This window comes from Mastigoproctus giganteus, chromosome 3 (assembly GCF_048544385.1).
Source record: "Mastigoproctus giganteus isolate SK-2022 chromosome 3, ASM4854438v1, whole genome shotgun sequence".
In the NCBI taxonomy this organism is placed as follows: Eukaryota; Metazoa; Arthropoda; class Arachnida; order Uropygi; family Thelyphonidae; genus Mastigoproctus; species Mastigoproctus giganteus.
In genome coordinates, this window is record NC_143577.1 from 176,344,157 (window position 1) to 176,356,371 (window position 12,215).

Consider the following 12,215-nt stretch of genomic DNA (forward strand, 5'->3'; position numbering starts at 1 on the left):
TTTAAAAGAAATTGCAATATGTACAAGCATAATTTAAGAATAATTTTGTTAGCAATAAAAATATCCTGGACCCAAAAACCACCTGTTAAGGTCTATTCAGTTACATCTCCTTTAAATGAACTTCAGTGTAACATAAAACAATTCTCAGTTGTTTCAGCTCACTAAGAACATCTCTTGGATTACTCCTAAAGGAATCCAATCATGGTTGAATTCAAATATTACTCCATCAGGTGAGCATCAAGCCATGTCACGAACTTTTAGCAATTGCAATAGTACGCCGATACAGTTGGATTACATTGCATTGCCACGGTACCTGCCCAACCCACACTGTTATTCTCCTTCACCCACTAATAACGCCTACTCCCCATTTTACTCAACATATCACACCTCCACACAACAAACTCCTACACTTACACGTGTAAGAGAACACTGCTATGATCTTTCGTAACAGCAAACAGAAACATCAATATGGTCTTTTAGAACTATAGATTGGTAAATTGTATTCGATGGTCGGTTTACCTGCTTCAGCTACAGATGGGAATGTTTCGTCATCAATAAATATACATATCGAGATTAAAATAAAATACAATAATACAAAAACAACATTACGTAGAGACTTGAGAAAAAAGGCAGCGAAAATTATCAACTTCCAGAAGAATAAAATTACCAGCGATGTCTAAGAGAATGATTTAATTATCTGGAGCTAGTGGCATTTGTTTATCGTGTCATAGTGGCAGTCAGCTGCACGAAACTATATGTTCGATAGCAGTGAACTGTAATTTTATTAAATTACTCCACTCATATAATTAAATATAATATGAATCGAAATGCAAGTTGCCTGAGGAACTGCTTCCTATTGGCGTGAAGGAATGCACAGAGACAGGAGGTGGTAGTTTCGGAAATCTTAGAAGCTGAACGTGGAAAGTCTGCTGGATTGTTCTGTCTCTCCTAGAGTGTCGAATAACATCCTTGCGGTGGAAATGTGATGAATCTTCTTCTTCGCTCTGGTTCAAATTACGGATGCGCTGAAGGTGTCAATGAACGAAAGTCATATTGCACACTGGTAACAACGTAACAAACACCCAAGGCGTCAGCTGTTATTATACGTGAAGTTGTGACTGGTTAGATGGTCTTAATGTAATCAAATACTGATACTTGGAGCTATTTAATGAGATGTCACTCGAGATAGACCGAGACAAAGAAAGAATGGAGAGAAGAGGATGGCGTGGAAGGCGTAAGTCGATATTGTACTTACGAGGTTAAAATTGGTATTCCTGAGAATCTCGTGTCATGTACATCAATATATGATGGGCTACACGAAATGGGGAGTTAGCACTTCAAAAGATATGAGTTCAATTTATCCGAAATATTACTGCTATTATTAGTAAAATGATGAAAGGAATCAAAGCTTGTGGAGCATTAGTCTTTACTACAAAATGGACTCGTACAGTATTTTTCTAACGCTTTTATACCTTTGTTTTCAATTCATTTCCTATTTCTCAAGTAATAGGATTAAGAGGAGAGTTCTCTGTAAAGAAGACTCATTTGAGACTGTTATTTAGATAACAAGAATTGTAACTGATATTCTTAGAATTAGAAGTCTTTCCGGCTATAATTCTCTGAGTATTAACTAACGTTTTCATTAATTAACACTTAAAGCGACTTTTTAAACCACTTGTCGAAGTACGCGTGCCTCCACTTGACACTTTTGCTTTATACAATGGAATAATCACCTTTATCTCTACTTGATAGCGCTCTAGGTTATTATAGCAATCTATTTTGGTGATTTGATTTGATGGCACATAGGCAACTTAGACCGCGATACTGCGAATCCAGTTCTAGAAGTTTATCTGCACTACAAAGACAACTTCATTACATTGTATTATTAGGCTTAACTCTTTCAATCTTCGACTATTCTAACGTTGTTTCTTAAGCCTGGAATTTCTATTAGCCAAAATGTAGGACCTTGCAATCACAAACGCCATTTATACCTTAACATGTTTTGGATTTACCTTTTAAGAAAATCGTTTTTAAATTTCAATTGCATACCTGTTTAGCCCACCCTACACTATTATAGACTCCATAATTTTCAGCGAAACAGAAGCCAAACTTACCAGTCTGTAGATGGACCTCAAAGATGGACCTCATCCTGAGGTCCATCTTTATCAATTAGAGAGACTCTTCAATTACTACCTATAGGATCTTCCTGATTCCAAGCATGTTTCCATTATTATAGTTAAATATTTTTTCTCTTGCTGCTTCCTTCAATTATAAATTTATATACCTGTAATATATATATAAATATATACATATATATAAAATATTAGCTACAAAAGCCTTGATAATTTTTAAGTACAATAATTTCTCTTCCAGTCCCGAATAAATAATGCAAATAATTTATTCGGCTCTCCAATAATATTACTCTGGATATCGAGTCAGTCAATATTTTTCAGTCTTTCCCTTTCAGTGGTCAAGTAAGCAGGGAATTCTTTTTATACTTTTCATCGTCCTCTTTGCCAAAGACTTCATATACATGTCTAATCGGGCCAGTAAGTTTATTACAGACTAATTTAAAATTTCGTTTATTAAAATGTCAAGTTTTAGCTCAGTGTTTTTCTAGGTGAAGGACTTGAGTCGCAAAAACACTAAGCAAACATAACAGCGAAGTGTCGTGTCCTTCCTAAAATTGGCAACTTGCGCACAGTTCAGTTTATCATCATGTGAAAGCTAGAAGAGCAAACTATTGAGGTATCTGTGCCTCAATTTCTGGCCGGATGCCAAAACCCTTAAACTAGGGAACATTAAGCGGCTTATCTCTCTCTCTTCCTACCCCCCTTTTAAGGGATCATAGGTGTAGGAGCAATGTCTTATTGGCCGTGCTGCATGATTTCCATTTTGACACTGTTCCAAGAGTGAAACTCTACCAACCGTTACCTCTACTTAAGAACGAAATTGCCTGCCAGTGCGCCAACTCAGATCTTTTTCTTGTCTCGAATCTATTTAATGAAAACAAACGATGTCTTGTTGAACGTTATTGTGATAAGGAGCCTGCGTGGTGTCACATCATGGGGGTGACGACCATCGAAGAAATAGGAGAAAGATAAATGTATTTGTTTCGGTGAATTAGTCATCGGATTGACAACACCCGCATGTTTTTGTAAACTTTCTCAGCGCGCTTCTGAGGAATTATCGAATATATTTAAAAAAGGGAGGCATACTAGGAAACTTAACTAAATTTTTAGCAAGGGCGAATATTTCCCATTCTCCTATATTGTGTCATTAGCCCCATGAAGCGTCATATACGGTGTTAGCGCATTTTTTGGCTCATTTGCTTGTTTTTCGGGATGAAAAGCCGACAAAACAAACAAGCCCGAATTTCTGGGTGGTCAAAATCGTGTAATCTTCGCCAGAGACTGGCTATCTAGGCTATGGTGTCAAAATACATCCTAAAAGGTCTTTCTGTTACAATGGGAATCGCACCAAGATCACTCCATACGGTGTCAAAGCTGTCATAGCCACTATACCAGTTGCGAGGGGGCCCCATAAGCTAAAGGATTCTGCTCTACTTTGAAATAGCTAATCTATTGAGAGATCGAAAGTTCCTTTGGGGGAGGAGAACTTCTTACAGTACGTCATACCATTAAGAGCAGGCAGGTGAAATGGTTCTATATGCTTGAGGTACATGCAACATTTATGCAACCTTGTTCCCCTAATGCAATCGTATGTTTAACTGTTACCTTGACAACCGCTAAGCTGCTTGTTGAATGAAACATCGCGCGGTTAGCAGGTGGGTACAAAGCTGGATAATTTGCATTTTGCATTACGGTGTAAGACACCCTAAACAACAACGCTTTGGAAACAAAAAAGTGGATCGTATTTTTACACATAAGTATACCAGAGATTGCATCTTTTGGAAAACTAGGTATTAACGTTAAAGGACGTTGGGGTAGGAAGTCAGGTTTTTCAACAGATAAAATTTGGCCTTTTCAGCGCATTAAAAATGCTAGTAAACAAACGGGGTTTACAATAGAGTATTCGGTTATTATCAATGTTCATTCTGAAATTTAATTAACATTGGAATTAGGATATTTAAAAAGAGCGTGAGCAGCTGAGGTAAACTTTAAGACAGCACACCACACATGTAATCCTTGTTTTAAAGGTTTAAAAGCATTGCGACTTATACGTTCGAGGCAAAGGAATTAAAATATCTTGAGTTATAACTAGTTTTGGATCCGATGCACCATCTTTCTATCATTCATTATCCTTAAGTGCACTTGGTAGTTAACAAAGGCTAGTGAATTCCCGAAGTACAGTAGGTAATCACCTTCGGCTACTATCTACTAGCACCCGACTCATGGTTCATCAAGAGGAGTCGTAAACGGGAGGTTTGATTGTTTCTTGGCCAGCTTTCCTCTGAGTTTACACGCTTTTATACTTGCAGTAAAAGTGCTGCTGTATTCGCACTTGTTGCGGCCCAGTAGCAGACCAAAATCATAATCCAAGTCAATATTTTTATAAGGCTTCTGTAGCGATAACTTATCCAATTTAACCTGGCTCCGGGCAAGAAAAAGAGAATTTTAAAGAACCTTTCCTCTTGGTGGATGACTTCAGAAAAGTTTAACAAGTTTTTGTGCAATTTTAAGGACATTCATTTTCTCTCTCTCTTTGTTCGCTTTGATGCAGCACATTAAATTCTTTCATCTCAGAATCTTACTGGAGAAGTCTAAATAATAAAGCATTGAATGGACCACAGAGAATGAATCTGCTTACAACTGACGAATGTTGTGTCTGGCTTCGGGTGTCCGAAGACAAAACACGTAGATATCTCATTTAAACAACGGACTTGGACGATCCTACTTCATCCAATTGCTGATAGCGATGCGAATTTTTACTAAACATAATAAGAGAATTTTTTTTAAACATAATATTATGAAGTGCATCAAATATCGTAACAAAATCTTAAAATGCACAAGGGTCCAGAATAGGCGAGTTTTTGTCCAAGGTCTTAGCTTGTCAAATGCCTCTTGCCTCTCAAAAAAACCTACAACTGGCTTCTTTTTCCAGGTTTCCCCATCTGGTCGAACATGAACTTGCGATTATTTCGAATAACCATTGACACGTGCTAAAATCTTACACATCACACCTCTACATAACAACCAAGTAATAAAAGAACCGCTTAGCAAATTGACTGGATTGGGACTTTGATTTGAGACCTCCAGTGAAGGTTTCAACAGTGAGTCAGAAGATGTTCGAACATAAACTGTGCATTCTTCAGATCACTTTGACTAATTTTATGAAATTAAAAGTTGTACAACACATTGCCAGCTGCGTGTCTGTATTTGGCAGGCTACTAGAACATTTTTAAAATCACCAGTGTGATAACTACTTAAGTATTCATTTCATTTTGAAAAGATATCTTTAAAATTATTGATAGTATATAGAACGTTTCTAATTGTATTATATTGAATAAATTTTTTAAAAAATTCTCCATCTTTTTTAATATCGTGGATATCTTCATCAACATTATTCACAAATCCTAACACATTTTTCTCTCTTGATGTTCAGCAAATAAATACGACACAGAGAGAGTGAATTCTAAGACAAAATGGCTTTCTTTATGACATTTCGAATAAGTTAACTATCTTTAAACTTGTCATTGTTAACAATTGCTGGGATTCAATTATTAACATGGACAGGTCATTAAAGGTGCGCAACGTACCTGAGCCATTGAGTGAAAAGGTCGCAAAACCCTAACAAATGGACCTCCTTCGGTCCTAGTAAGGAGCATCGTGCAGACCGAACTTTAATACTCGAGCTCGAATCCCCCTAACTGGGAATGTACATATGCATATCGTATATGTTACAAGTCCAGTTGTTTGTTACTTAAAACTGGAGGAGCCGAGACGAAACCTCATTACCATGTTTAAATCACAACGGGGGGATTTTGATTTTGGGTGGTATTCAGGTGACGAGACGAAACTGAATCTTATCTCCTTAGTTGGTTTCTTCTGCAAGACCACGTCATTTTTGGATTAAGATCTCGTCTAGGGAGAACTGTAAATAACTTTTTCGTACATGGTCAGCTTTTCTCTTCTGGAAACGTGGGATTTTCATCCCAACAGAACACAATATACAAATTGTGTTTTAGGCGCAGAAAAAAAACGCAGCCATATTACTAACCAACAGAAGATTAACCAAATAATCCATCCTCTTATCCCATTGAAATGCCATGTAGCTTTCAAACTCTTTTTACGCCCTTAAGGAAACATGCGTACATTATTATTTCCCCTAGTAAAAAGGAAAGGATACCATCTAATGTACATTCTATACTTGTGCTCAGTAAATCGGGAATTGCTGGCAAATGTGTTAATAAGATAATTGTTTTTTGTGTCTGTCTTTGTATTTTTTTTCCCCTTTATTGATTCTTATTCGTTATCAGTAGTCCATGAGGAAAAACTAAAGCAAAATATTGGCTTAATGCGATTAATTAAGTTGGATAATTAAATTCGGTTAATTAAACAGCATTACACTGATCTGGCCATTTTTACAATCCTTTCGTCCAAATGCTTTCTTTTTTTGAACTAGACAAACAACGAATTAATTAGCTGTTTTCATATAAAACCCCTTAATTCTTTACCGCTACAGAGTGAAAAGAAAAAGGCCATTAAATGTCTGATTAGCCAACGAATTGTCAAATGCGGATGGGATTACTAACTCGGTAATTCCATCTGAACAAAGGCAACCAACTTCGCCAAACAAAAAATGAATTGTTATAAGTTTGAAAATTGTAATATTACGATAGCCTGGAGAAGGAATTGCTCTTATTTAGAAACATAAACACAATTTCTGTTTTGTACTCTGGCCACATAAGGTCAGACCACTTTGCTGGGTAGAATGTTTTTATTATTATTAAAAAACATTAGGTTCTGGAGAGCAATTCAAGTAGTATGCTACAAGGTCCGTTGTATTGCTGAACTGATCCGTTGTATTGCGAACTGATCTGACCTTATGTGGCCAGAGTACAAACAGAAAATGCATTTATGCATCTTCGATTTTCTTAGGTGGCTTTTCGTAAATCAGGATTGAATTATCTTGTTGGAGAGGATATTTGGGTGTGAAATTACAAACAGCAAAGCTAGTAGCTGAATCCAGACTAGACTGGAAAGATACCAAGACAACCTTTGGAAAGACCATGGTATATTAATTCACAGGTCCAAACAAAAATACTTTTTAGTTTTATCTCAGCGCCTTTTCTTTTCGTTATGATCTTGGCTGAATCAAAAACTATTTTCCATTGGCCTTTCGCGACTTGTAGAATAACGGGCATTAGCATCAGCCGTGAAAACAGTTAAAGAACAGTAATTGCAGTATTTTGATCATCGAAGACAAGTTCAGCGTGTCGTAACATTTTAAAATACAAGCACACAGCACTAAGTTATCCACAAAGAGGGTATTTTCATGGTAGTAGGAGCAATTTCTTCCATTCTCCCCTCGCCTTGATGTTCTCATTCGTGCCATTCCCAACTGTTTCTCTTTTCTTCAGTGTCCACGCTTGTACTGCACATAACAGAAAACGATTGTCTTGTGCACTTGGCCTTTTATTATCAGTGTCGCACATCATTCCGATTGATACTGCTTTCATCCTATGTCTCACATTACTTTCAACACAACCTACTTTCTGCAACGTGCTCCCTTAATTGCTCCACTTTTTACTTCAGCCCATGCCCGTCCTCTATTTTCCTGCCAAGTACAATCGCGGTTATACAGACAGTTGGAAATTTATTGGAAACATCACCGTGGTATTGTGTCAGAACATTCCCCAGCACTCTGAATCCAAGCCATGAGTCAGTCTGCTCGAGAATGTGACAGTCCTATTGTATATTTAGAAACGCAGACTTAGTAGCATCTTTCAGTTCGTGGACAGCTCACAGAAGAGTCCACACTTCTCGCGACGACCTTTCGAAAATGCTGTACTAAGTGAGATAAGACTAATCTGTGGACAGAGGAATCGGTAATTGTCCTGCTCTTGGAATGACTCTTGAACAATGCAGTTCAGTGGCATGCGGTATTTACTTGGTTTAATGTTCAAGCTCTTCCGTTATCGATCCTCAACAATTAGGGATTTCCACCCAACCAACAAAATATTCCCTACTGCATAACATTATCTCCAAACATGATTGTATATGGTTTCCTATTTTATCCACACCCTGGTTGTAATTGTACGTTGCAACTCGAACCAGGACTAGTTTTCATTGAAATGAAAACTAGTCCTGGTTCATGGAAACAAACGAATCCAAATCTCAGTTTTGGATTCGTTTTTTAATTTAAATATGAATTAAGATTTTGGTATTTAGCTATTTAAATTTATTTATATGGTATTACAGGTAATTAAATTATGACTGTTATCATTAAAATACTTGTATATTAGTATGCGCCTTACCAAAAGTTAGGACATGATTGGCATGACTTTTGGTAGGATAATGAACATTATTGGATTATTTCTATTAATGGAGATTTGCTGTCCAAGTTAAAAAAAAAAAGATACCCGAGATCCGATTTTAATGGTTGGACCATTTCACGCATATTTAAGAACCTTCGACCTTTCTGTCATTATTTTTTATTTTTTTAAATCCCATTATCGATCTAAAAATAATATCCACCTTCTTCGTTGACACTTTAATTAAATTTATGGTATTAAGGGACTCGGATGGTGGACTATCGATTACTTTAATTCCTAACGAGGAAATCTCATAAAAAAAAAAAACAACAGCATTTTTTCCCATTTAATTATTGAATTAACTGGTCAATAAACCTGCACGTGTTTATTCATAATTTAAATTATTATCGCTGTATGAAAGGTTCTAAAAAAAAAAAAAAGAGATCTTAAGACATTGATTAAACTCAATTATTCCTCCTAATTTTTTCTTCCGTCCATTTACAGGTTTTCCAACAGTCGTGAGTGATGTCCGAATCGGAACCGCCACCCCCACCGGCACCCCCGCCACCAAACGATCGCCTGCCGCACTCCTCGTCTCTGTTTACCTCACTGCTAGGCGACGAAGAAGACGATGAAGAAGACGGAGACAATCCCGTTTGTAGGAGTGACCTGAGCGCCCCCGTGTGGCAGGACGACATGGAGATCGATTGGCAAGAACGCTGCTTTCAGCTGGAAATGGCTCTCCACCGTTTCCGAGACCAGACCGCCAGGATCAGGGAAGCCTTGCATGGCAAGGTAGGAAGTAATGGCTTCTCTACTTTTCTTTCTTGCCGCTTCTTCTACTCCCCTTGTTATTTCTCACGTTGTACCTTAATTTGGAAGCGCTTAGATCGCATGAATCCCAGTATTTTTTGCTCGCGATTGCACCTTGCAAGTAGGCCTACCGCAGGCGTTCTCTAACACTAATCGGTTGATTGTTTATACCAACACGCCGCCTACCCGGAAGCAGTTGAATTAAGCCTTAAAGTACCGCGCTGATAGTTCATGTGATCTATGCCGTTGCTAAGCAAATATTTCGTTAAGCCTAAAGCTTCGTCACAGAAGTGAGTTATCATTGTGATGGATACTCACTGGATACCGTGGCATTGAATTAACAAAGAAAACAGTGAGTTCTGAAACAACAGATCCATTGTAAGATAACTCATCTCTGTCATGATACTAAATAATAAATTTCAACGTACTCGTGGATATAAACGTGTTTATGTAGCTGTTAATGGTGTTACTGAATCTCTTTTCAACTTCTTGGAGACACTTCGGTGTGTCGTTACCGATCGGTTATCAAATATTCAGCAGAAGAGGGATGGCAAGTGCAGGTTTAGGTAGAATAAACAGCACTGACTTCAGTTTTTAAAAAAACATGGTGTAATTTAATTCAGTCTATGGCACGTAGGCCACTGGAACACGTATTGATTTAAACAGATGAGGGGTGAAAAACAGATGACATGATCTGGGTCAAGGAAAATTGTGAAGCGTGAAGGAATTCGCGTGGTAACTTTTAAAAAAGTTCAACTTCTCAGACGAATGAAGAAGAAACATCTGAACCATCCTTACTGATATTTTTGTCCATGACAGAAAATATCGTGGCACGACCATAAGAATGTAGATGTATTACTACCTATAAAAAGAAAAACCCAAGTTGCATTATCACTAGAAAGTAACCACCGGAATAAAGAGTGTTTCTTTAGGGAGCTGTTATGCTTCCCAGAAATTGAAAATTCGATTACTTTCCAACGACTGTTCAAGATTCGCATCATCAGTGCCCATTACTAGATGAGAGATCCATCGTTTAGGCATCAAACACTAGTGTTGCTTGTTCCTAAAGGGAAAACGGATGGACACTTGAAACTTATTTCCAGAGTATTCCAACATCGGAACTGAGATCAAATGAACTTTTCAAGAATATGCCCTGAAATACTCAAGAGTATTTCAGCTCAGGACATAAGTAGATATAAAGAGTCCTGCCACTCTTCAAGTCAGAAATATACCTGTGTATATCGCCATCCTCGTAAAATTTATTTGCATGATATACCTGGGATATATCCCTCGAGGATTTCCTCAGATCTATCCGCATTTTGAAAGAACCCTGACTCAATTCGCATGTCTGTTTCGGCGGAAACATACAGCAGAGATCTCCACGCATCTTGCGTGGAGATCTCTGATGTAATAGTACTTGTATTGCATATGGCAGATGGGGTTCCATCGATACAGCTGTGGATTGGTATGTTTATGGATCCTCTTTATGCGTGATAAGATGGCCATTGTCTGAATGGGTTGGTTATTATGGGTGGGGAATATTTCTGCCTCATATTTTCAGTACGACTCAGAGTCATTAGAGTATTCGTCTTTTGTGTATGCGGGAGGGGGCACTCGTTCGAATATTTAAGATAAGCGTATTTTAATTGATACGCCTAGGTCAAAATCGCTGCTTTTTAAAATTTTAATCCATTAAAATTTGACAAAAATTAAATTTTCAATTTTAAAAACTGTGTAATAAATATTTCCTCTGATGAAAGTAGAAAATTTAAGACTGATTAGATTTTTCTAGGTACAATTTAGATTACAGAATGGACCATTTATTTACATTTGACGAATTTAAGTGCAGTAATGCATATTTTAATGGAATAATTATTAAAATTTCAAATATTATGATATCTGTTGAAGAAATGACACAAACAGTGAGGTTATGCAAAAAAAAAAAAGGAGGAAAGCGTAAAAGTTATACAGCGTGAATGGGTGGTAAATGCCAATTTACTCCAATATCCTAAAGATTCATAATTTAGAACAAGATATATGAGTAGTTTGTCATGCCAAGAATAAGTCACAATATCTATTTACAATCTTCAAAGAAAAGTCATTTTAAGTAGTCTCCCAAAAGTCAATCTGAAACTTTCCACTGAATTCAAGATATTCAATAGGCCCTCCTGGGTAGCACAGTTGGTAGGATCGCCTCCTCCCCCACACCGGATGGAAAAGACTTGAATTCGAGTCTCGTCGATGAGTGAGGAATTTTTATGGGCCTTTTTCGCAACGTCGCTGAGTTAGTCCGTCTCAGACGAGGGTAGCATGGCTTTTTCTCCCAGAAACTTAGATTGTATATAATTGCGAGTATCCTTTGGTCGGTTTGCTGAACGAAAAACCACGCGACACTGGACCTGAGACTGAATAACTGGGCCTTTGTGGAAAAAAGCCTCTAAAAATTTCTATGAGTCCGAATCCCGTCATTAGGATTCCAAAATCATCACAATCATAGCTATTATTGTGTCCATCTGCGTTGTTGCTTAAACGTTGAAAGGAAAGTGTATCATAACTTGTGGTCAACGCTGTACGTTCAGTATATTATACTGCTACATTCGCCAGAAGGATATCACTTGATATTTGTAGTTGATTTAAGACTAGCCTCCGGAACTTGCAACTATCAGTTAAGGGGATTGAATTCCTAATAATAAAAGTGCAGTAATTGTTTTCTTACATTATTTTATTTAGTTTTAATCCCTATACAGAGTTTTCACTAGGAGGGTTACAGTTTCATACTTATTTTGATTAGTTACTAGGGTTACATTAACTTAATATATGGATTATGAATACACAGTATTAGTAGTAACATAGATGCAAGAGAGCAAGCTTATAAAGCACCAGCAAAAAAAAAAAAAAAAAAAAAAAAAAACACTTCCCAACATCACCTGTTCATCCCCTCCAAGAATTTGTCTAAGTCTTCTTG

General features: G+C 37.2%; 1 protein-coding gene across 2 annotated transcripts in view; it reads left to right on the plus strand.

Moving 5' to 3' along the window:
• LOC150088430 (pleckstrin homology domain-containing family H member 1-like) overlaps nucleotides 1-12,215 on the plus strand; it is a 227,776-nt gene that overhangs the window by 19,094 nt on the left and 196,467 nt on the right. For both annotated transcript variants that reach the window (XM_090369506.1, XM_090369507.1), the window contains exon 2: nucleotides 8,942-9,232. In XM_090369506.1, coding sequence (XP_090225632.1) covers nucleotides 8,963-9,232 — 270 coding nt within the window. In that variant the 5' untranslated portion in view covers nucleotides 8,942-8,962. The remainder of the gene's footprint in view (nucleotides 1-8,941; nucleotides 9,233-12,215) is intronic.